This window comes from Filicampus tigris, chromosome 9 (assembly GCF_054856515.1).
Source record: "Filicampus tigris isolate MCC_2025a chromosome 9, RoL_Ftig_1.0, whole genome shotgun sequence".
In the NCBI taxonomy this organism is placed as follows: domain Eukaryota; kingdom Metazoa; phylum Chordata; class Actinopteri; order Syngnathiformes; family Syngnathidae; genus Filicampus; species Filicampus tigris.
This window is the reverse complement of record NC_141225.1, coordinates 15,263,978-15,289,222: the sequence shown is the minus strand read 5'-3', so window position 1 is coordinate 15,289,222 and position 25,245 is coordinate 15,263,978. Positions and strand designations below refer to the sequence as shown.

The window sequence follows — 25,245 nt, the reverse complement described above, 5'->3', positions numbered from 1 at the left end:
GTGAGGTGTTTATTAATTGATGCACACATGTAATCTGGCCAAACATCTCTTTATTTTGTTGGCGGAAATGTGGCATTGTTGTGTCTTTTTAAAATAGTTAACACGCATACACGTCTTGTATTCAGTTGTTTCCTTTTTATCTACTATTCATTCTTTTTACATGCTCAGTCATATTGGCAATTCAAACAAATTATTGCAACAGCCAGACAGCGGTTGTAAAAATCAAACCATCACCTTTGAAAGTCATTTACAAAACCTGCGAATGTTCAGTGACAGTAGCTCATGAGGCTCGACAACAGCGGGTGACATTGAAGAACAAGAAATTCGGAAGAAACTTTTTCAGAAAGCGTCATTAGAATGAGATACTTTGGACGGACAATAACAATGTCACCTTGTATTAAGAAGATGGTAAGAGAAAAGTAGAGAGAAGGGAAGGCACTGCTTATGATCCAAAGCGTACCACATTTTTTTTTTCTATCCTGCTTATCCCTTTCAGGGTCAAGGAATGCTGGAGCCTATTCCAGCTGACTTCAGGTGAAAGGCAGACGACGCCGTTAGTCGCCAGTCAAACAAGGACACAGAGACACAGCGCAGCATACCACATCACGGTAATAAAAACAAAAACAAAAAAAAAAGGTCAAAAGGCAAAAAACTTAACACTAGGATTCACATGGCATTTACGGCCGGTGGTTTTACATTACTTTGCGAGATTCTAGTAAGACTTAATAGGCTTGAGGTCAGCGCTTCGCAGCTAATTCCGTCCACTTAACGTGTTGCTGAATTTGGCTGGGTGAAAAAAAACAACAAAAAAAAACATTTAGAAGTTAGGAATCAGTCATCCACCCCGTCGGGCTCAAAGAGCTCAGAAAGAGCGGTTCAGGTTAATTGCACTTGATCAGTCCGATACAGGTCTGTAGTATTGTCAAGCACGGCGTAGTGCTGCGTGCTCACAGGCACTGCAAGGCTGGAGGATCCTGAGAGGATGCCCAGGAGGCGACGGGCACTTTGGAAAAGGTAGCCCATTTTGGAGAGGAAGCAGATGGCCTGCATTAAAAAGCAAAGGGCCCTTGTGACAGTCCTCAATAGCCCTGCAGAGAACTGGATAATTAAATGAGAAATTTAATCAAATTCCTCAAATTAAATGTCCAGCTGGATAGCTTTGCAAAGAACACCAGCGACTACACACTTACCTGAGGGACGGACTCTGGTGCGGGCACAATCCTCCAATCAGTCCACCCTCACACGTGATGAGTGTAGGTGATGATTACTGCTAAAGCATTCCATTCACAGTTCTGCCGGCAGGAGGCAAAGGGGCATTGGTGTGCGGCCACAGGAGACTCATTTGCATAATAGGACCTGAGAGGAAGTGACTAAACAGTGGAGGCTTGATTTCTATTCTTGCTTTAGGGACACTAGGTTGCACTGCCCCACTCGATCCATCAGGGGAATGACTGCAGGTTGCCAGGGCACTTTGGACTGACAACCATTCACAGCACCTTCACACCTTTGGACAATTTGGAGTCTTTAATAACATGTGTCTGGAAGCAAACTACACACTGGATGGCTAGGATTTGAACCCGGAACTGTGTAACTGTCACACAAACGCTAAAACAATGCAAAATGCAGCAAGAAGACAGGCAGACTGGGTGCAACAAATTAAGTCTTGCCAGTACAACAATGCATTCATACCAGATGTAATCACATCTTTTTTTTTCTGATGGTGGGAAAAAGGGGGGCAATCTATTTGAGGGAGACCTTTATGGTGCACCTGGCAACAAATTGGGGCAGGCTGCCTATTAGACGAACAACCACTATTTAAGATATATCATTCGGACTCATTTAGTGTGCGCCTCACTTCTTGTATGAACTTAAAACAGGCGAGTGGGTGTGGCTTGTATTTGTTATAGGAAAATGGCCTTTGAGAGGATGAATAAGACCAATGAAAACTGCCTGGCAAGAAAATATGAAAAATGTATATGTATAAAAGCCTACTAGAACATCGTTGGTCTTTTGAAGTAGTTTCAAAGCAGTAGTAGTAGTCGGTGCTGCTGTTTTGGTTAGCAAAATAGTGATTTCATGTGCGCTATTGTCTATGAAATGTTATTTTTTCTGATTTTTCTGATGTGTTAATGGTCTTGGGCCATCTTATTTATCTGATTTGCGTTTATCATACCAACCCTCGCGGATCCTGAGGTCTTCTGGCGCCGGCCTTTTAATTATTCCTAGGGTCAGGACCAAAACGCATGGCGAGGCTGCATTCAGCCATTTTGCTCCTCACCTTTGGAATAGCCTGTCAGAGGACGTCAGGTCAGCAGAGACTGTTGATATTTTTAAGAGGAAGCTCAAGACACACCTTTTTAGTTTGGCTTTTAACAAATCTTATGTAATTTATCTTTTCTTTTGATTGAAGATTATTTTGATCTTATCTTACTGATTTTAGTCCTTAGACTATACTACTGTTTTGTCTTTTAGTTTTGTTGTTGTCTGCTGTTGTTAGCTTTTAGCGCCAGTGTTTCCTCATGGGGGGGCCTCCGCAGTGGGGGGGGGGGATATTATGCCCTTCCCGCGGGGGCTGTCATTGCAGGGACTCCTTGGATTCGGGTGGCCGGCGGCCTCTACTCTTTGTGTGGGGGTCTGCCTGTCTAATCCGGGCCGGGGGTCTCTGTGGTGGTGGCACCCCTGTGGCCGTGGGCTGTGTTTCCCCAGTTGGGTACCCTTTCCTCATATGGTTTCTCTGTGCCTTGTCATGTCTTTTCAACACATTTTATCAGGTTGTGGACTTTGTGTGGGTGTGTGTGAGTGAGTGCTGATGTAGTGGTGGATATATGTCTTTGGGTTTGTTGGGAGGGAGGGTGTGAGCGGATCTTCTTTTTACGTTGTGTTTTGGATGTTTTACAGCACTTTGAGTTGCATTTTGATGTATGAAAAGTGCTATAGAAATAAAATGTGATTGATTGATGGGGGAAAAAGGAGGCATCTATTTGAAGTAGTCCTTTTGTCTTTAGTGGATTTGCACACAACCAATTTGGGGCACGGCATCTAGTCAATGGATGAAAATAAAATACAGGTTTATCATTTAGTGTAATATACTTAAGTGTGTCTCACTTCCTCTTCTTCACTGCCAGTTTGTAATTTAAGCAGCCTAGTAGGTATGTCTTGCATCTGACATTAAAAAAGGTATATGGGGCATTTCCCGTTTAGCCCAATGAAATCTGCCTGGTAACAAAAGTGGCAAATGTGTCACGTAACTTGCCCCCAACTAATGATTATTTCAATGAACAACTAATCTGGTTAGTTCCTATTAATCAATGAATTTAATAAGAAACTTTTTTTCCTATCTCTTTATACAAAAACGGGATATTATTTCATATATTAAAAACCCAATGGGTAGTAAGTAAGGACATTTTTATATGAGCGTTAATAATACACTTGGCAACACAAGGCCATCTCTGATTAAAATTTGCTGTGGACCAGTGTTATTTGTCATTTTTGGTACATGTATTTTTAATTGAATGTTGAAAGAAAATTTCGTTGTTTCCATCTATGTGTGAGTTGGTGGGGTGGAGGGCGCAAACGGGGTGTCTGCACAGGATGCCATTCAAGCTCGGACCGCCACTGCTCACAGGAACAGACCCGCGTCTCAGCTCCAAATCTTTTTTTTTTTTTTTTTTTTTCTTCCTTGTTGCATTCAACAAATCCGAGCACCGCCTCCCCGTCCGTCCCTCCCTCCGCCCCGCGCGCAGGCAGCCTGTCCGCCAGGATGGGACCAGCAGCCGCCTGATATCCATGCATGCATGACCGCTAGTCCACTTCCTGGATGGAAGAACGGGACAATTCCAGCAGCAGTTTTCCTTCGCATTGCGCGTCGCTCCCAGTCACGGATAAACGCCGAGTGATCTGATCGCGACTTCAAATCGATATTATCGGACCACTTTTCCTCCCACCCTCTCGTGTGTAGTTAAAGACAGCCATTGATCGCCGCCTGACCCCCTTCCACTCTCCGGGAATGTGGCTCCGCGGAAGCCCGTCGTGGAGTCATAAGAGCCCTGCTTGGAAGTGTTTCCACACAGCCGTGGCGTGTTATTCCTCGAAGCCCAAGGAGCACCAGCTTGGACCAACGCGGACTATTTTCTAAGGGGGGGATACAAGACATTTTCTTTTTGATGCTTGCGTGGCCGCGGCGTCAACTTCATTTTTTGGGGGGGGGAGGCTTCGCTCGCACGCGTGGGATTTTCTCCCCCACTCTTTTCGTATAACAAGCCGAAAGACTGAAAAAACACCCAGAAACTTTGTCACCCATCGCCTTCTCATTGCTCTCCATGAGTAGTTTAACATGCAGAGGAGACGGGAACCGAATTGCTGGTGGATTTTATCCGTAATGCTTCTTCTAACCTTGCCCGAACACGGCGACTGTCATCCTGGTAAGTAGCGGCGCTTACTTTGCGGCACACCAGCTAGCTTTCATGTTTATAAGCCCCGACTCTGGATAGCTGCGCATTCGAATTGCTCTCTTTCTTGTTTTATCCCCCCCTAATCATATCGCAGTACACGACTCTTGTAATGTCGACATTAAACGTGCTAAAAAAGGTGACGTTCAAAACGACACGTCTTGAAGCTCCTTTGCTTATTAGTGTGCACGGTCATTATCATCCAGCTGCACTATGGCGCAAAATATACGGCACACTAACACAAAATTCGCACTTTTTAAAATGTAACTTTTTAAAACGCTCTTTTACCACCCTTTGGATCTCACTTACTGTGAATGCGAAATGTAGCGTTGTGTTCCAGTCGCCACTTTTATGGCATCTCTCGTGTCGTCTTTCTTTTTAATTGGAGCCAAAGTTTAAATTAAACATAATTTAACGTGTTTGTGTGTCAATATGTCTGTGTGTGCATGGCTGCTAGTCATGATGAGGGCGACACCTGCCCCCCCTGTACGCTGGACAGCCAGTGTAAGACTGTGACTCATTTTACACCTACCGGACAGTTTATTAGGTACACTTAGGAGCTGTGTCTGCATTTGCAAAAAGACAGAATACCAAATATGTGTATCAGTCAGTTCGACACATAAATAAGCATTGTTGGGTGAATAGTTCTGTGACAGCGTCAATCAAAAAATATGGAAATCTAGATTCCTTGATGCACTTGACATTATAGTGAGTGTGAAAATGTCCTTAGTATTATTTTATAAAATACATTCAATCTATATTTAATTGTGCAAAAAACACATTGAGTGCAGTACAAGAGCTGTGGTTGTAGTCTGCAGTATTGTTGAATAAATACCTCTCTGACAGTGTCACTCAAAACTGAGCGGTATTGTCTTTTGCAGATTTTTTTTTCCCAGATCTTGTTTGGATGTGATTAGATTATGGGGTCACTGACTGTGTAGTGGTTCATTCAGATGCTGATCATGCAAGCAGTGTAGGTTCAGTTCCCATTCGGTGATGTTCCAAATCAGCAGTATTGTTCATTAAAAAAAAAAAAAAAAACCCTCTGACAGTGTTCATCGTCTTCGCTGATTTTTTTTTTTTTTTTTGACAGATTTTTGTCTGCAACTTTATTATGTGAGCGCACTGATGATGTAGCTGTTCACTCAACTGACATCCATGCAGCCAGCGCGGGTTCAATTTCCACTCAGGAACAGTGCCCTGCATTAAGTGGCGACCATTCTCTGTGCGATTATAATGAAATAAATTACAGTACTGTATTATAAAAACGTCAACTGTACGATATTATTTTAGATTTTCCTGTAGTTTCTTTTCCTCCACTTAGTGATATGCTTACGCCGAGCGGGGAGAAGCCTCCGCCAAGAGCCGTAGAGCTGCGTCCGAAGTGTCGATGATCAATGTATCCTGCGATTCACATTAGTGCTCGGAGCTAGCTGCATTGCATTCTTCACCGCCGCGCGAGCCGGTCGGTGCGGTATTCTCGAGAAGCAGCCTTGTGTTTCGTTTCTGTTCGTTTGATTTTCAGCTAAGCACACAGAACTAACATGGTATCTGTATATAGTAGCTACAGTAGTTGCATATCGACACAACTACTTTCTTCAGCGTCTCTTATGTCAGGTCTCTAATCTACATTTAAATAGTGCCTCTATATTTTAGGGTGAGACACAAAAGTGGGTTGAACCAGATTCTTCATAGGGATGGGCAAGTACCGACACCAGCCTTAGTTTCAGATAGCGGGTTCTTGCGGAGGCTGCTGATACCAACCACCGATACTTAAGACAAAAAAAATTCTGACCTTGACTAAGTCCTCCTCGACAATATTTGCCGCTATACTGCGGCAGTCAGAAAGAACGGTGTTTGTTCACAAGTTTGTGTCGTGTTCAATGATATTTTAAGTACTAAAGGTATCACTATTTGTAAGTACTCAGAGTGAATATAAAAAGTGGTATCGAACATCCAGTGTTCTGCAGCACAAAATGACAAACTTGTTTGAAACTCACTTCACATTTACTTTTATATATGGCACACATACTTGAATGTCACTTGAAGGACTTTACTGTATTTTATTTTCATTATTAGCATTTTTTTCACATTATTTTTAAACTAGTTGTACTACCAGGTATTTTGAAATGTATTGCATTTGGCTACTGGATATTTGTATTTTATTTTAACCCATTTTCATGATTTTTTTTTTTATTCATTTGATTGTGTTTTCTGTATGATACATTTTATGTATAAAAGGAAAAGATAAGAGAAAATAGTTATCGGTTTTATGTTATTGTAAGGAAAAATAATACTTTGGGAAATACAATTTTGTATGTACTGCACAAGATTCTTCCAAAGTGTACCCCACCTTCTGCCTGAATGTCAGCTGGGATCGACCTTGGTCTCCAATTCCCCACAATCTTGAACATGATAAGCAGTATAGAAAATGAACCTTTCATTTCATTTCATTTTGTCATATATTTCAGGCAGCGGTCAACATGAACGAGACAACCAAAACCTAATTTTCCAATCAAAACTTAAGACCTATTGATGGTGCGACCTTTTGTCCTATTGATGGTGCAATTTTTATTTTTATTAGCGGGTGAAATGCTGCCCCACACGGGTGTCTAAGCTGCTCATATGTAGTTCTCAATAGCTGAGGGAAATTTTAATGTTGGCACAGTTTGTGGAAAACCAAACAGCATTTGACCAACGTTGTAAACTGTTGTATTATTATAATGGGCAGCCTCGTCTATAGTTTTGATCAGAGGTCAGAAATCTGGCAGATTTTTAGAAAGCGTTCATTTTTGTTCTGATATTCCTTACCATTTTTTTTTTTTTTTTTTATAAAAACATTTCATATAATTGGATGACAACAACCATCAAATCAGCAAGAATAATCGAAAAGATAACCAACTGGCAGTAGTTTTCAGTCATTACTGACAAATTTGTTCTCCCATAGTCTAATCTCCATATTTATATGAAAGTTAAAAGCAGTGATGCATTGCAACAGCCAAACAACATTTTCCAGTTGGAACATAATTCAGAGAGTATAATTATTTGTTGGTGTTGTCACTGTGTGGCCTAAGATGCGCTCATTTATTTTTCCCAACTTTATCGGCTCTAATCGCTGTTGCTTGTCCTCGCTTCCAAAAAAAAAAAAAAAAGTGCATACTGTTCTTTGATTTGTATCCGTTACTGTTCACACTGGATTTATTCATGTACGGTACTGTGTTTTAAATAGGCTTTATTTTCTTATGTCTGGCTGAAAATGTGTTATTCTCTAATTGATTTAATTTGCTTTCAGTCAGGCCAAGCGTAACACGAGGGAACTAGAGTTCAATTAAGTAATGTACATTAATGTACATATTGTTGGCACTAACGGAGAAAACAGTTGGTTAGGACAATTAGTTGCCCAAAAGAAAAAAAAAATGCAACCAGAGTGCTGTCAAAATGACCTTAGACCTCAGCAACCTCAAGAATCTTGCTATTATTAGGAAGGGTCACCGTCACAAAATGTTTGTTTACTGAAAAGTCATTTTTTCAAGGTAACATTTTTCCATCGTCACAATCATAAGAGAAGTTTAACTTTGATTGCCGGACATAAATACTTGTGACTAATGGTGGAAGGATTACTGCTTATGCTTTCTTTGTGGTGTACAGTCCGTCCATGTTAGTTGTGTTGATTTATTGTCACTTATGATTGTGTCTCACTGAGCGGGGAAGGCTTTGCTTGTGTTAGCGAATATAGCGAATGTTGCTTTTTTTTGTCAGGGTTCGTTTAAACGTTTCAATAGGTTGCAAAGACGTTCGCCAGAAATTTGCAAACAGTTGTTCTGGTCGCCATCAAATTTTGAACATGTTCAAAATGTGTTTGTGGCATTCATTTTCATTCGAATTTCAGTGAGATACCACCCTTAAAGGGGAAACTAACATTTTTTTTTCAAGAATATGCTCCCAGCAGGCCCACTGGTTGAAACACGGCATTCTATTGCGTTTGTGGAATATGAGTTAAGCAACAAAATTTTTAGCCTTCTCAGGGGGCGGCCATTTTGTTACTTCTGTCGACCAATCACGGCTGACCTGTTTTCCGTTCCTGAGCCGCGATTGGTCGCCACCTGATGATGTCGTTTTCAGTTGACAGAGTGACAAAATGGCCGCTTCAGAGATGGCTAAAAACGAGTGGATTAACTCTTATTCCACAAATGCAATATTTATCAGAATGCCTTGTTTCAACTAGTGGGCTTGCGCAGAACATGTTCTTGAAATAAAAATGTTTGGGTTGACTTCCGCTTTAAGCTATTGTGCTGTACTAAGAACATTTCTGGTTCTGTTGTCATCTTCTCTGGTGGTCGCACAAATGCTTCGTTCACACTGCAGGGAATTATGCCCAATTTGGAATTTTTGAATTCAACCGTTTGTGTAGGTGTTTAAGTTACAAAACCAAATGCAACTTCTAATTCGAACGGAATGTGTCCGTGAAGTGATGCGGACAAAACATGAGGTCACATGGCACATTATGCGTACTGAAGTGAATACGGCCCCTCGTGTAGGTTTCAATCCTGCATTTGTGGCATTTTCAAGGATTTTGTGCTTAAGGTAACCGGTTCCCCCAATGTATTTGTCAGTTCTAAAGCATCTTCTTTTCACAACTGACTGTTTTGTGCTCCTTCGCCTGCTGTTGTTTTTTTGCACCGTCTGTTTTGTCGAACCGTTGTGACATTTGTCGCCGTTTGATGGCATACAGATCGGATGAGCCGTGACTTGAATATCCAGACAGCAATCGCATCAGATGCACATTGTACTCTTCACATTGACATGAAAAAGTCAAATACATGTCACATTGTGCAGAAAAAAAGAAAAATTGAGTTGCAGTATGAACTATTGGTGCAACTAACGATTATGTAACAAATCGATTATATCTCGATTATTTTGTCACATAATCAATGAATCATAAAAAAGCTGTTATTATTTTCAACTCAAAGGTAATCCGTCTGCTAACGTGGAGGACAATAGTCGGAATGTCACCAATTTCAAATGGAAAATATGACTATGTATCTTTCTGTTATTAAAGTTCAGCAAATGAAAATTTAAGAATGGTGACTTTTATAAATCCGACTATCTGGTGTCCGGACATCATTCGAAACAAATCGGGTTATTGCTTAGAAATAGGACAGTAAGCTCTGTGAGTTTGAGGATTGGCTGAGAATTGTTTTTAAATGTAATTTTTTGAACAGTTTTTTTATTTTATTTTTTTTCCCCCCCATCACAATCCATCACCTTGCGTGCAATGCCACTTCATCAAGAGCAGAGAGCTAAACATGCACATTCTGTTTCATCTCGCAACACAGTGAGGATATAAGTGAATGATTGTACTTGTCGTGAACTGGAATAGCCTGAAATTAGTGCCACCCCCTCAATTTATTATTCAGCCATATAATTAAAATTCTCAAATGTCATCCTTCACTGTTGATAGCGTTGGTAGAACGTTAAATGCAGTTCTATCCCAGATTGATGTTGTTGCTACTCGCGTGTGGCACCAATTATCCTCCATATCAGTAGCAGTGATGCAACAGAAGAATGCTTCTGTCTTAATCACAACCCTCACTGCCCCCAATGCTCCCAAGTTCCCTGCTTCCATGCCCTCAGCCTGCCGTTTTATTGACTCGTCGCCTTACAAGCTGTGAACACAGCAGACTTATTTCATATTGCATACCTCAGTGGACCTCTGACACGCAGCAGAAAGGCTGACTGCCGGACGAACGAAAGGTCGCTGGTCGAAAAATCTAGTTGAACTGTACTCTGTTCACGTAATGGTGCTCAGCCAGCGTGGTGAGCGAGGCTTTTCTGTTCATTACCAGCATTTTTTTTTTTTTTTTTGAAAAGGGAATACAGTAAATGGAGAATCCATTTCGCTACCCCTCTCTGTCTTTTGTCGTTTGGTTGCTCTGATAAATACTGAACGCTTGTCACCGAGGTAACGGTATGCGCTTCGTTTTATCTGTCAGTCATGGCTGTTCTTCACTCTAGCCGGTAGCCACTTAAATTGCGCTATTTAACATTGAGATTTAATCAATCCTAATGGGCCCATTAATCCTATATCTTCTTACCTTGCCTGCAGGTATAGCTGCTACGTCAATTTACATTTGCTCACTTGCTGTGCTCCACGCTCGAGTCCTCTTTGCTTTTTTGACTGAATACATCTTCAAGATTACATCAGCAAAGTTACATCGCATTCGTCACTTCCTGTTCTTGCCCCATGCGCTGATTCGCTAGCTAACAGCCAATCACGGCGACTAAATGTCACGACTTACGACACTGATTCGACATGCTGAAACGTACCAGGCGCTTCCCATTGGGGTCCGATGTTACGACATCATAGACTTGCTACACAGACTAGCTAACTGGCATGTCTAACATCAGTTTTTCCTGTTTGATGTTACACAAAGCAAATAAGTAGCCGCTCATTTTTCGACAAATAACTACTTTTACTGTTTTGCTGCTTTTGGATTTTATTTAGAAAAATGTAATTGTCTATTTTTTTTATTTTTTATTTTTTTACTGATTTACCTGCGTGAGCAAGGGAAGAAAGTTGCTGTTATTAACACAACCATTTCAATATAGTACATTTCTAAAATGGACCAGCAATATTATGAAACTTTGATCATTTTGCTTGTGATTATCATACCGCCAGAATCAAAAAGAAAAGAAAAAGTTATTGTTACTCCATAGTCGATCAACTCAATTATGTCAAATTCCCATCCATAGTCTACAGGTACACTGAAAAAAAATGTTGAATTGACTCAATTATATTTCATCAGGTGGTTGCACAAAATAAAATAATCCCGATTCACATTTTACATTTTTAATTTTTTTAAATGTGTATTTTACTTAAATAAGGTATCTAGATTCAGATGATTATACTTTGTGCAAGCACTTGAAGAAATAAAATTGAGTAAATAATGCACAGCATTTTTTTCAGTGTATGGGTTGTTCTTATTTATATCCTTTTGCAAATACAACATGTTGTTGACACATTTTGGATTTTCTTAGGAAGCAAGAAAAAAAAGGCGAGAAGAGTATCATTCCACCACACACGAAGAACTCTGTGATTATTTGCAAAAACTTCACATTTGGTAGGCCCCGAATGACGACAGGTTTCCCCCATTTGGACAAGTTGTGCAAATGTTACCTGGCTGTCCCAGTGGCAAGCATACTGGCAGAGATTTTCTTTTCTTTTTTTTTTCTTTCAGGCTAGGAATACTACGGAAGCGTATTGGTGCCACACCAGGGAAAAAAAAAAAACCCCACAAACCTTATCATGTAAAAACGTGAAACTTATCTTGTAAAAATGTGAAATTTATGGTGTAAAAACATACTTCTGTAAAAACGCGAAAATTATCATGTAAAAGCATGAAAATTATCATGTAAAAGCATGAAAATTATCATGTAAAAACGTGAAATTTATCATGTAATCACATGAAAATTATCATGACGTGAAAATTGGAAAACTCTCGAGGCCAACTTAACATTTGAGCTCAAATGTACATTTCACGCGTTTACATGATAATTTTCACGTGTTTACATGATAATTTTCACGTGTTTACATGATAATTTTCACGTTTTTACATGATAATTTTCACGTTATTACATGATAATTTTCCCGTTTTTACATGATAATTTTCACATTTTTACATGATAAGGTTTGTGTGTTTTTTTTTCCTGGTATGGCAGCAATACGCTTCCGTAGAATACAATCATGCAACTGCAGGAAAGCCTTCTGCTAGCCCATGTTGATGCTCTTGTATGTTTTGCACAAATTCAGTGTGTGAGCTTTCCATTTTTTGGGTTATTATCTATTATTGCCTCCTCTTGTATCAATGTCATCAGCTACTAGTCGACATTGAATTGACTTTCATCACATTAGTGTCGACTTAGTCTGAAGTCGTGCAACCTCTAGTCTGAACAAGGATTAGATGTGTAAATGTAATCGGTTTCTTGTTTTGAATGAATACATATGAGCCTGGAGTCTTATGATCATGTTCTCCTCAGTTTGTAAAGATAGCTAGCATGATGAAACAATCATCATTGCGCTATGTACGTTGAAATATACATCAATAGCTTAATTGTGTATTGTCTGCTCAGAAATGTACGTTCCTTATCAATTATGCTTATTAATAGAAAGCATGAGCAATTGGTTCTTGCCATCAAAATCTCCAGTCTTGATTGAATAACTCTTCGCTTCTCTTCACATCAAAGCGAGTGGGCGAGGTGTTGTGGAGTAGCAAGCAGTCCTTGTTTTGAAAGACAGTTCTGGCGACCGTCGGAGACACTTTTTGACACATTTTTTCAGTTTCAACAGGGTATGGGGGAGAACAAAGAGAATCTCAGTAAAATCATTCAGTGGACTCGTGAGCGTGTCATCAATATCAATGGTATAATTTATCCGCACGCGTTTTGCCAAAAAGCCTCATTTCATTTCATTCAACCGTACTTGCAGCGATTTTTTTAAATTTATTTTTTTATCCCGCTCGCTGACGGTTGTTGAGGCCATGTCAGTACATTGCGCTGACCACTCTGAGGGTGTTTGGAGGATGTGAACCGCGCTCTCAGTTCGAGGGTGCCTGTTTTAAGCGCAAAAAAAGACATAAAATAAAATAAATCCTAATGTCATTCGTGAGGTTTGGATTTGACGTCAATAGTACATTTATGATGTTTGCAGTTGCTTGGTTAAAAGCTCCTTCTGGAATTCCTCTCTATAATTGGTCCAATATGTATAATGTAGGACAGCACATCTTGCTGCCTCGTGATGATAAAAATGGCATTAGGACCATATGCTGTAAGTCTCCATCTAGACTCAGCACTTTGTGCGGTGTCTCTCGACCAGCTGCAAAATGGTCAATTGGGAGAAACATTGCAACTTTGAGCACTTTTCACTTGCACTCATTTTTTAGTTTGCTTATATGCTTGCAATGACCATATAGCTGGTCCATTAGACGGAGGGGGAAAAAAAATGTGTCCGGACTCTCATGGTAGAAACTATAATAATGCAAACAAAATTGACAATTCTACTGCCTGAATATTATTTCAGGTTTTGTGCAACAGCTATAAGTGTTCTTAGTGCTTGCTTTGCTTGCAAAAAAACAAAAACTGTATACCAGATTTCAGTGACCTCTGCTGTAATAGACGTGTCTCAATTAATCTCTTGGTGTTTCATCCACTTGAAACAAATTAGCTCCTCTCCCCAATTAGACCCTTCCGATTTTCCTCCGTAAACATAGGCATTAATGACTTAGCTCCTCCGTTGCTAACCAAAAACACAGCCTCTACTGAAGCACATAAACATTCCCTACCCCAGGGATGTTGGTGTCTTCTACATTTAACATTACAGTCGCCTCCTCTGGTGTTGTTGTGTACATGTATTGTTTATGTTCTTGGGAGCCGCACGCCCTGAGATTAGTCTCGCCTCGTCTGCCGCTGCCCAGCCCGCCTAGGTTAGCCTAGTCATTATGCATTTGCGGGAAAAAAAAACAAAAAACAAAACACTGCAGTACCAGTCCAAAATTGGGGCACGTTTCTTCCTGCTATGAATGGTGTGCCTGGACTTTTGACTGGTGCTGTACAGGCACATTGTTTAATACATTTATTAGAGCAGTCGTGAAAATGAGAAGAGTCCATCCAACACAATGAAGTGCTATAATGCGAACTCTTCTATTTTCAATGAGCTCTTGTTGTTTTACCATTGTGACCAAGAATGAGTTCCAAAATGAATTTTATCCTCAAATGAATCAAACACATGCAACCACGCTTAAAAAAAAAACAAAAAAACGTTTTTAATGCAATTAAAAAATATATATAATTTGCCTTACTATTTATTCAGTTTGATTGTGAAACAATCATTTTGAAAAATCATGGCTCACAATCGAATATATTTTAGCATAAAAATATCATTTTGGTTCAGCATCTTCTTCATACTTCTGTACATACCGAAATTATGTGATTTTGGTAATTAGCAAAGCTATTAACTTTGGGCAGCTGTGATATAAACCTTTCATTAAGCGGTGGTCTAATAAACGTGTTAAGTACCGTATATATCATATTTAATATTATAGAAATGTCCTTGTCCTCTCTGCAGTCGGGTAAATGCAGCAACTATTATGTTAGGAAAATGTGGTATTTCATATTGTCACCTTCGAGCTGCTTCTGTTTTTCATCTTTCTACAGTGCAAATACAAATTTACCAGTTTCTGTTTTTCACCGTGCGACTGTCAGAAAAATCTGGCCGCTGTTGATAATAGCAATCGATAAGCTTGGAGGCACACAAGTCCGGTTAGATCGGACAAATTGGAAGCGTTGCTCGATTCCCATCCATACAGCACATCGGCTTAATGGATCAAAAAAAAAAAAAAAAAAAAAAAAAAGAAGGCATTACAGAAATGTGCCAGAGGCCAGTAGATTTGATCAAAATCAAATTGGCTTGCATGGCAGTGCACTATTTCTGGTTTAATGTGACAAATGGCCGAAATGGCCAGTGGACACAAGTGGGGAGTTTGCCATCTGTGGCAAAGTGGCACATCAGATGAGTTTAATTAAAAAACAAAATGCAAATTTTGTGTCATTTGAGTAGCTGTACATCACTCGTGATTTTTGACGTTGTTTAGCTTGCCGAAAACTCGAGGCAATCTGTGTGCTGAATCTCACTCTGTGTTTTAGCCAAGAGACTGCTGGTCACAGTAGCTTTTTAATCAATTAGAAATGACTCACTGCCACTTCACTCCAAATCATTTCATCTGCCCTAGCCACAAAAGACACAGAGCGACACACACACACACCCGCACACACGCACACACACACACACACACACACTCGATCTGAATTGGACAAGGCTGCTCTAAAACAAAGGGAAAACACTGCTGGGGAATCAAATGCACTTATTTCCTTAGCTTCTTGACAAATGTGATGAATGTCCAGGCTGTGAGGCAGTGTCACTAAAGGACATATACTGCTGCACTCAAGGACTTGGCCATATCAATAAATGTCCTGTGTCCTTCAGTCCCCACATCCTCTTTCCCCTTAAACAATCTTGCTGTGATGCGATACTGTGTCAGCTGTGCTTACAGCGGAGCTGTCAGTCAGCGTTGCCCCATGGAGAGTGGAAACAATGGAACCTTCAGGCTCCTTCTTCCTGCATTGTGTTGTTGTGCATCAACAGAGCATGTGTTTGCTTTGTGCTCATTGTTGTTTTCTTTCTTTCGGGCTACACTCACAATGGCCTGACAGTAGACGTCCCCATCCATGAGGCTAATTTCCCCTGTCGTGGACTGTGGAATTATAACCACGGTCCCTAAATGCATATGACTAGGTCACGGGTGTCAAAGTCATTTTTGGGGCGGGCCACGTTGTAGTTAGTGTATTATTAGTGTGAAATCGCATTACCGCATCGTATTGTTACGCACATGTGGCCCGGCGGTCGATTTTTAGTATTTATACTTTTAACAACAAATTGAATTTCGACTCAGAAGTCATAAAAGTAATGTCCCATTACGATTGAATTTTGGTTGATTTGATCTTTATTCCTCGGCCAGTGCAACACAGTCTGATAGCTTGTAAAAAAATAAAAACGTTTTGATCTCAGTGATCCTCATGTGCTTAGATAAAGGAATTGGTTGACCGATGAAGGAGGGCTTAGACAGATTTTGAGCCATTCAATTTGAAATCAGAAGTCATTGGAAAATAGTGACAGCCAAATCCAAAGTATTTAAACACAACTACCATATTTTTGTCTTTTTTGGGGGGGAATTAATTTGGTGAGAGACATTTAAAAACTATATATTGGTACAGATTTTTCTGCCAAAATGAAAGGAACAAATCACTTTAGCAAGAAATAAAAAGTAGACTTAACTTGCTTTCGTGGGCCACACATGATGTAGTCGGCCGGCCGGCTCTGTTGGCAACAAATGTTGACAACGCTTTCAGTAGCGTTTGATGAATTGAATTTTAACCTTTGCATACATTAGATTATTTTGAGCAGCTGTAGAAAATGTCGAAAATGCACCCTTGCTCTCATTTGAGTTGAGTTATGAGTTTAATTTACTGCAAGTTGCAAATTTTCTTACCACTGTTTTGATTAAACAAAGCAAAACAAAACAAAAACGGTACTCCGGCGTCAGGACAGACAGCTGTTGTGTTTACGGAATACAAAATGAACTTGGAAATGATGCCGCGCAGTTGTTAATCCTCAGATCTTTTGGCTTTCGCTGTCATCCTGCCAAGATGCAACAAACAAATACATAAAACATTCTAAAGCGGTTTCTGAGTTTGAGGCAAAAAGCGCGTTGAACGTGCTCATGCTGAGACATTTTCCTTCACGTTTTACTGTAACCTGCAAAGAAACACAGAAGCGAAGTACTGCTAACACCTGGCTATTGTCTTTGGGGAGAAGTCACTCTGCAGTAGTCACAGCTGGCTGTTTATCATCTTCACCACTGATTGGCAGGGATGGAAACGTAACACGCCCGTGCACCGTGGTTGCGCTTAAAACGCATCCAATATGTTCATTTTATAAAACCGAAACACCCCACGGATACAGTTTATGTAGACTCCAAACAGAAGGCTGTGCATATGGTAAAAAAAAAAGTATGGTTGCTAGCTGTTAGGTGTGGCACAGGTCCGCAGAGAGCGGGGACCACTGGGATCTCAAGTTTCAAAATGAGTCTGTTTACTTATACGGGCGCAGGTTATTGAAATGCAACTATGATTTCATTTGAACTGCGTGGCAAACTGATCATGTAGCGACGGGCACGGCATGTGCTTAAAAAAACACTCTTTCAGTTTGGAGTTTTTTGGAGTTCAAGCACGTGAGAAAGGCGGGAGCGTTACCGTCAGTCGTCAGTGAAACGGGTGTCTGTCAGTGACGGACTCAGAGGTCCATTTACAAGGTTCGGGTAGTGATGATTAGGCTGACGGACGGAAACCCAATTCCGTCAGGGCTTAGTCCGTCCATTTTTTTTTTTTTTTTTCCCCTCATCATTTGTCAGCAAAACATGCATCCATCAGTGATTGTCTGACATACCTTCCGTCAGTACTGATGGAATGCCCGCAGTGGTAGTTTGATATAAGTTTTAAAGCTATTGAAAGTTGAAAAGCTATTTCAGACTTTCTGGAAAAATGGTAAATTATACACCGTCGTTCCCTTGGCAAAAGCAATCAGAAAAAAAAGTCAAGTTGATTAATTGTTTCAAAGCAGCTTGACAAATGATTGCGGTTTTCAGTGGTCGCTGAGCACTAAATCCTTTAAATTCATTTACTGTGGAAGTATGTTGTATTGTTTTTTTTTTTTGTTTGTTTTTTTTCTTCCAGAAGCAAATATGCAGATGCTCTCTTAGCTTTCTCAGAGACTGACATTTTGTTTGTTTCTCCCACATGCTTCGCACTCTGACAGACAAAAGAAAAGGGGTAAAGCGGCAATAGCAAGGGGGTCATTGTTCTTTTTTTTTTTTTTTTTTTTTTTTTTTTAACGGTGCTTTGATGAAGCAATCAAAGAACTTTAAGTGACGTGGAGCGTTGTACAGCAGCGGAGTGGGCTGATTGCTTGATGCAAAATGGTGCGGCTACAGAGGAAGTCTGGTGCGAGTTAATTTCAGAGGATTTCAAGAGTGGAGGGAAATGTGCTGAGTTGGATGGTTTTAGGAGGGAGTTTAAAGACTGCCCTATCGATCCTGTTGGCATGTTCCCCCTTGGGGAATGCAAATGTTTCACTTCCTTTACACACATCCAAATCCCCCTGGTAGGAGAACCTTAATTATCTAGGGATTTGAATACCACGGCCTTTTCCTCTGGCAATTTAATTTTCCAGAAACAAATAGTTTCACACTTGCTGAACAATGACCACCCTTCTATTTGTAAGCCGCTGTGACAAGAGATAGTGTGACCGCAGTCTCAACTGTTGAATTTTCTAATTGTCAAGAAAAATCCTGATCCCTGTTTTTTTTATTTATTTATTTATTTATTTATTTTTTTTTTACAAATGTCATCGCAATACCTGCGCATTTTCTCATCTGTCAAACACTATTGCACACTGAAGCTGTGACAGCTGCTGCATGTTATTGTCACAGCCAATTTAAACCCCAACCCAAGTGTTTACCAGAGCGAGGAGACCTATCCCCAGGTAACGGCTAATCACTCAGGGATTCAACACATCATCTGTCCCACGCTTAATAGTCGGCATGGAACAGGCGGTAGAAAGCAGCAGCTCTGCCTGAATGGCCACACGGCTCTCAAGACAACTCAATGTTATGCTCGATTGGTCCAATTAAAAGGTTTTGGTTGATTTGATGACACTGTTGACACTATAGTGCCATTCCTGACAAAATGAGACAATCATTTAGCATATCCGCTACTTTGAGATAAAGCGTATTTTTGTGCAATTGTGCTTTGAATAGCACAACAGGTGCAGACTACTGGGCACTCTATGACATGTCATTCCTCATGCCCAGAGATAAATTTACAATTTCTACAAAAAGGAGCCAGTCTCGCTGTGTCTTGTCTCAAGTGTGACTACGGATTCCAGCTGTGATCAGTTAATCGCTTTATTAATGGAAGTATATAAATTAACAATCAAAGCACCCATGTTTCTCTTATTTGGCAGTTCTGAGTCACACAGTCAAAACTCTTGTACACATTTTAATCACTTGCCAATCATCTCACCTCACCTAAAAGTTGAGAGATGGCGTCACTCCATACTTGCTCACTTTTGATTGCTGCCATTCTTTCTCATGCCTGTCGCTCGTGTGGCCAACCTTTCGCTTGTCTTTTTCCTTAGAACGTCTTGCACAATTGCATATTTGGTCTCTAAGCTTTTTCTGTGTATACTTTATGAATGCTGTCTACGGTGGATGTTGACCAAAGTAGAATTGTAGATCAACAGATTACAGCAAATGGAAATGACAGTAAATTCCCTGCTGATGCTACTAATACTAAAACAAATACTGTACATACATTTCTAGAAAATGAAAAAGACAGAAAGCAATAAACAGGATAAAATTAGTTTTGGGCTAAATCTCTGTGACTCATGTGATAGGATAGATGAGGTATTATAAATGTCTGGTCATATGAAATGATTTTTCCCCTTTTCATCCCATATCCAAGGTGAACATTTCCAACCACAAAAAAATGTAAAGCCTGCTTGTGGAGGCTTAAGAAGAACCGACACGAATATAAAACGTGAATAATTACCAAGCATTGTGCAGAAAATGACTCTACTCGAATGATCTTTTGGGGATTTTTTATTTTATTTTATTTTTTTGCTTTGCTCTGTGCTTCCACATTTGCACACACAAAAGAAGAGCTTTGGTGGAGTTGAGTGGGAGTGCTGGTGGGCAAACACAACAGACACCGTGGCTAACTTTTGTTTAGACTGCGGAACCTTTTTGAAAAACAGTCCACGGCGTCTCTGAAAGGTCACAGCTGCCTCTGCCTTTCGAGCCTTTGTCGTAGAAGTAGAACTAGATATTAAGACTGGTTGCGTTGATCAGAGGAGTATCAGACATTTTTGCATTTATTGTACTTTCCGGACTATAAACCGCTACTTTTTCCCTAGGTTTTGAACCATGAGGCTTATACAAAGGTGTGGCTGTTCTGTGGATTTTTCTTCCACCGCTAAGGGCGCTCTAACTGTAATTACAATAAAATACAATACAATTGCCATTAACAGGATGTGACTGCAGTGGAAGAGTTCAACAGGCGAGGGCGCTATGCACTAGGTTATGAATTACGTGGTATGGGGAAGTAGAGCTGACAAACTGGAGTGGCAGCGGGCAGTGAAGATAAGTACTTTATTTTCTCTTGGTTCTGTTCTGTTTTAATAAGCAAAGTTGCTGCTGTGTTAAAAGGCACTGTTAGGAAAGAATCTGTTCAAGTACGTACATGCACAGTTCAAAGTCGTTCTGTAAATTCAGTAAATATTTAATTTTTCAACATAGATAGGTGCGGCTAATATAAAGGTGCGGCTTATAGTCCGGAAAATACGGTAGTACAAATACAGTAAAGAAGCTTTTGTTGACACCTGCTAATAGCACCTTGCGCTTTGACGTTCTGCTTTGTTGTGGTGTTGCATGACTTAAATAATTAGCAGCACTCCTTAGAGCTGATTTTAAAAAAGCGATTTATCGATTTTCCTTTTCATAGCCCATATCGATTCATAAAACCATGAATCGATATATATTCATAAAACCATGAATCGATATATAACCCACATAAAACCTATGGTTGGAAAACCTGTGTATGCTATAGACAAAGTGCTCTGTCGCCCCGCCCCCTTTGAACCCTTTTCTGCACTTCGGTTGAGCCCGCATCCATGGGCCCTAAGCCGAAGCATATTACCCACAACTCATTGCGGATTTGACCATAATAGCGGGAATCTGATGACATTCGGTGGAATTCCTGTACCTGTGCTGAAAAAAAAATGTCTCTTCAAGTGTAAATATTCGATTATTACGAAGTTTATCACATGTAGATGTATAATTTCAATTGATATTTTAAAGTCACACAGATAAGAATGCAAAAAACTACATGGGTACTAAGTAGCAGAACATTTGGAACTGTGCGTACAACACACACTTATCCAACAGTTTTCAGTTTTTAGCTGTTCAAAGAAGAGTTCTAAATAAGTTTCCTTTTCATATAATTTGTTTGCCACATTGTGTTGTGAAGGCAATACTGCTTACCTTCCCATTATGCTCTTCTTGTGAGTCATATTGATAATTAAGTGTATCCATCTCTCTCTGAACCTAGAAGAGTATAAGTGTCATTAGTTTTGAGTACCACTAAGGGTGCCACAGATCCTTTTATGTCATGAGTTTACAGTGTGTTTTTGGCACTTTTTTTTTTTTTTTTTAACACTGCCTGCCTTGTGGTTGGAAATGATTTAAATGATTAATGTTTTGATCAGGACATGTTCAATAACGTACAGTACAGTATTAATGTAAATGCATTGGGTTCAATTCTTAATGTAAATATTCATATTTTTACAGATGCAGCAAGTTAGAGCAAGAGGTTTTGACTATATTGCAGCATTGGTTCTAATGTCTTCCATATGAGAGTAAAATTGTTACTGCATGAAATCCTTAAAGCGGGAATCAACCCAAACATATTTTTTTCAAGAATATGTTCCCAGCAGGCTCACTTGTTGAAACACGACATTCTGATAAATATTGCGTTTGTGGAATAAGAGTTAATCCAGTCGTTTTTAGCCATCTCTGGGGGTGGCCATTTTGTCATTTCTGTTGACTGAAAATGACATCACAACTACCCAGGGCTCAGGGAACGACCAATCACAGCTCATCTGTTTTCTAAAGCTGAGCCGTGATTGGTCGTTACCTTAGCCCTAGGTAGTTGTGATGTCATTTTCAGTCGACTGAAGTGACAAAATGGCCGCCCCCAGAAATGGCTAAAAGGAAGTGGATTAACTCTTATTCCACAAACGCAATAAATGGCTTGTTTCAACTAGTGGGCTTGCATAGAAAATATTCTTGGAAAAAAAAAATGTTTGGGTTGATTTCCCCTCAACTGAATTGAAAATCAAAGTGAATCGTGAATCATATAGAATCGGTCCCTTATGAATCAAATCGAAACAATTTTTAAAATCTGAATCGATACGCAGCCCTTGCACCCCTCAATTGAATCTTATGCACGTACGCATTTCGGATTTTCATGCAGCGCAACAAAACTCGAAGTAAACATTTATTGAACAGACTAAAACAAAGCATTTTTAAGCATGAATATGAATTGAAACATGATGCAATAATATTCCAAAGTAACTCATCTTGAAATGAAAATTATCTAAAAATTATAAACATTAAAAATATGAATGTGTTGTATAAAACATCAAATATAAATTAAATGCTGGTTTTAACTACAAGGTAAAGTGGTAATATATCAAAACATAAAATTTTCTTTGCTCTTATGTTGTCAGAGCTGGATACTTGGCAGCTCAAATTCTCAGGATGGACTGCAGAAGTCCATTAGTGAGGTGATTCATATGTGCTCTTTTGTACAATTTCATCATAGAGAACAACAACTGTATGTGCAAGTTTGTTCCAACATTAATTGAGCCAAAGCACCGAATTCACACAAAAAAATAAACATGTCATGGCACAACACCAAACAAAAATGTATGACTACTGAAGTAATGATGACCTTGTCTCAGTTTACTCACAAAATTACTTACCGGTAGTCAGTGTCAAACCCGGGGCCTGTTTAATTGAACACAAAGCTGATATACTCGCATGGAGCCGTGACCTTTTCTGTTGTCTGAATATCAACAGGTGGAAGGAAAAAGGAAGAAAATTTAGTACATTCTGCCATCTAAAGGAAGAGCATTTCATTGTTCTGTCTGTCATCCAATGTTTCTGGCATTATTCCTGTCATACTTTTTTCAACAAATTGAATTTCCTGTAGCAGTTAAATTTATTGCTATGTTTGGTGGTGGTGGTGGTGGTGAATCTGACAACCCGATTTACAATGCAAGGCCAATTAATGACATTCTGGTCTCGAGCAGCTTAAGCGAAACACGTTTGTGTTGTGTCAGTGACAGATAAAAAGTAGGTGTCACTGTGAACAGGAGAGACGGTCTTTATTCACTCAAGCTTGCTGTACGGGTTGTTTCCATGCTATTTAACAAATAGCTCCACGGGCCAGGTCTAATTGCTTAACTGGCTGTGGTCCGTGAACTGGGAGTTTGAATGTCGAAATCCTTAGAAAAAATAGCAACTGTCAACGGGTCAGCAGCCATCAAAGTGCTTTTTCTGTTTTGTTTTCTTTGTCCAGCAAACATGACAAGCAACATAAAATTTAATTTCTGGTGGAAATGCAAAAATACCGTGTTTTACTTTTAAAAAGGCATTCGCATCCATGAATGTATCTGTAACAAAAATTTGGTACAGTGTGTGTATAAGTGTAAATAAACGTCCCTGGCCACTATATGAAGACTAACAAAAGGACATCATAATAATGTTGTCTAAATGGTAAGAAGAAGGGGGAAAGTAGTTTTTAGAGTGCAAAACAGTTATTTAGAAAGCATTGCCAGTTGGAGAAAAGAATTTATTCCATTCTTCACATTTCCAGGCAGTGGCAGTAAAAGAAAGGGAAGGAATGCATGCACAGGCTCGGTATGACCTTCAAAAAAATACAAACAAACACACTGAAGGAATCATAATGTGTGGTATGACATGTCAACTTTGCATTGTATTGTTGATCGTCAACTCAGTAAGCTCAGATGTCAATACTAATGGCTCCTTTCCACTCACATCTTTTGTGACGTTTACAATGTTTTTGTCCTTATGTCAATGAAACCGAAGCAAATAAAGCGTGTACAATCCAGTCCCAACACTGAACAGTGTACAATTGTTGCAATTATGTGGCTAGAGTATCACATTTCTTGCCCCGGTTTTATTTATCATTTCTAAATGCAGCCTTCAAGTATTGATCAGAGAGCAGCATCAAAGAGCACTTAAAGAGGAAGCAAAGAGTTCTGACTGCTTGTATGGCCCTAGGCAGGCGTGAAGATCCTGTTTGGAAGTGATGCATGCAAAGAAGTCCTAGAGCACCCATTATTATTTATGGCTAACGCTGAGTCATTTGGCCAGTGAGCTTCAGGTTAGATATATTTATACATGTTTATTTTATTTTTTCGCAGCAACTTGGCGAGTATTAAAAACCTAACGTGTTCACAGTCGGCTATAACCTGATGTTAGAAAGCTTCTTCGATGCTTTCCAATGATAAATGGAACATTTGTATGCTTGTCTGTCATGTGCCAGCTGCTGTGGCTCGTTTGTGCTCACCTTGCGCGCCGAAATAAATGTGTTTTGAATGGTAAAAACACAATTTATTGTTTTAATTGGCATTACCAATGAGAGAAATTGAGAGAACAACACTTCCAGTACTTTCGGTATGTCAACACGGCCTTAGTGGATTGCGGTGCTACGGTAACGTGTAGTCCAGGTCTGCTTGCACAGAAATACTAACAGAATGACAGCAGAGGACAGGAGGGAAGGATCTAGTAGCGAATGTGCAAAGACTGAGAACTATGTACGTAGTTAATCGTGGAGATGTAGCATTTAAACGTGTTTTCCACCATTTGAGTTTTCCTGTTTTTAAAACTATTTAGGTATGGCAAGACAGTGAGGTGGTGCAATTTGGAGTCCAGTGTGGAACTATATCCTCCCCCACTATATTATAACTGAGCGCCTTCGTTCACATCAGCAGCTAGCCGACACATTTACGAATTGCTTTTTTAAATTTTTTATAATGACTTCTAGTTCCATTTCTACCACTACAGCAGCTACCTAGCTAGCTATGTCTTCACCCGGAAAAAGCATCTTGCCTGGATGCTACAATTACCAGAGCAACTCAGTGTTATTTAAATACTCAAGCGTCATGTATTTTGTCATTCAGGCTACTGTAATGTGTTGTAACGCAAAGCATTGTGGGTAGACGTAAAACTAGCAGGAAGTATGCTCTCGAATGTTTGCTATGTAGTGGCTGAATTACATGTGCTGCCGTGTTTAATAACCGGTTAATTGTCCGTAAGTGTCTCTGATGTGTGGGCTCACACACCAAACCAACACAAAGCGGGGCGGCGTTAGCTTGCGAGCTAGCTGGTTGCTAGCGTTGTGGTATAGAAATCCCTGCAATGACTCGGTGGGATATATCCCAGCCATCTGAGGCTTTAAGCGGATACGTTGTCACAGCGCAGACATTTATGTATATTTAAGCATAAGATGTGCGGTATTTGGTTGACGGGTGAGCATGGTG

The 25,245-nt window shown here is 39.9% G+C and overlaps 1 protein-coding gene and 1 long non-coding RNA gene across 2 annotated transcripts in view; one reads left to right on the top strand and one right to left on the bottom strand.

The window, feature by feature from the left end:
• Positions 1 to 270: 270 nt before the first annotated feature.
• On the bottom strand, positions 271 to 4,901 carry LOC147142206 (uncharacterized). The gene is made up of 3 exons (XR_015088129.1): positions 4,758 to 4,901; positions 1,191 to 1,292; positions 271 to 1,098 (listed from the first exon to the last, which is right to left on the bottom strand). It is a non-coding gene; the product is annotated as an uncharacterized LOC147142206 (long non-coding RNA).
• Positions 3,727 to 25,245, top strand: part of LOC147142205 (receptor-type tyrosine-protein phosphatase gamma-like) — a 104,430-nt gene continuing 82,911 nt past the window's right edge. The window contains exon 1 of the mRNA XM_086040719.1: positions 3,727 to 4,421. Within this exon, the coding sequence (XP_085896845.1) occupies positions 4,334 to 4,421 (88 nt within the window). The 5' untranslated portion in view covers positions 3,727 to 4,333. The remainder of the gene's footprint in view (positions 4,422 to 25,245) is intronic.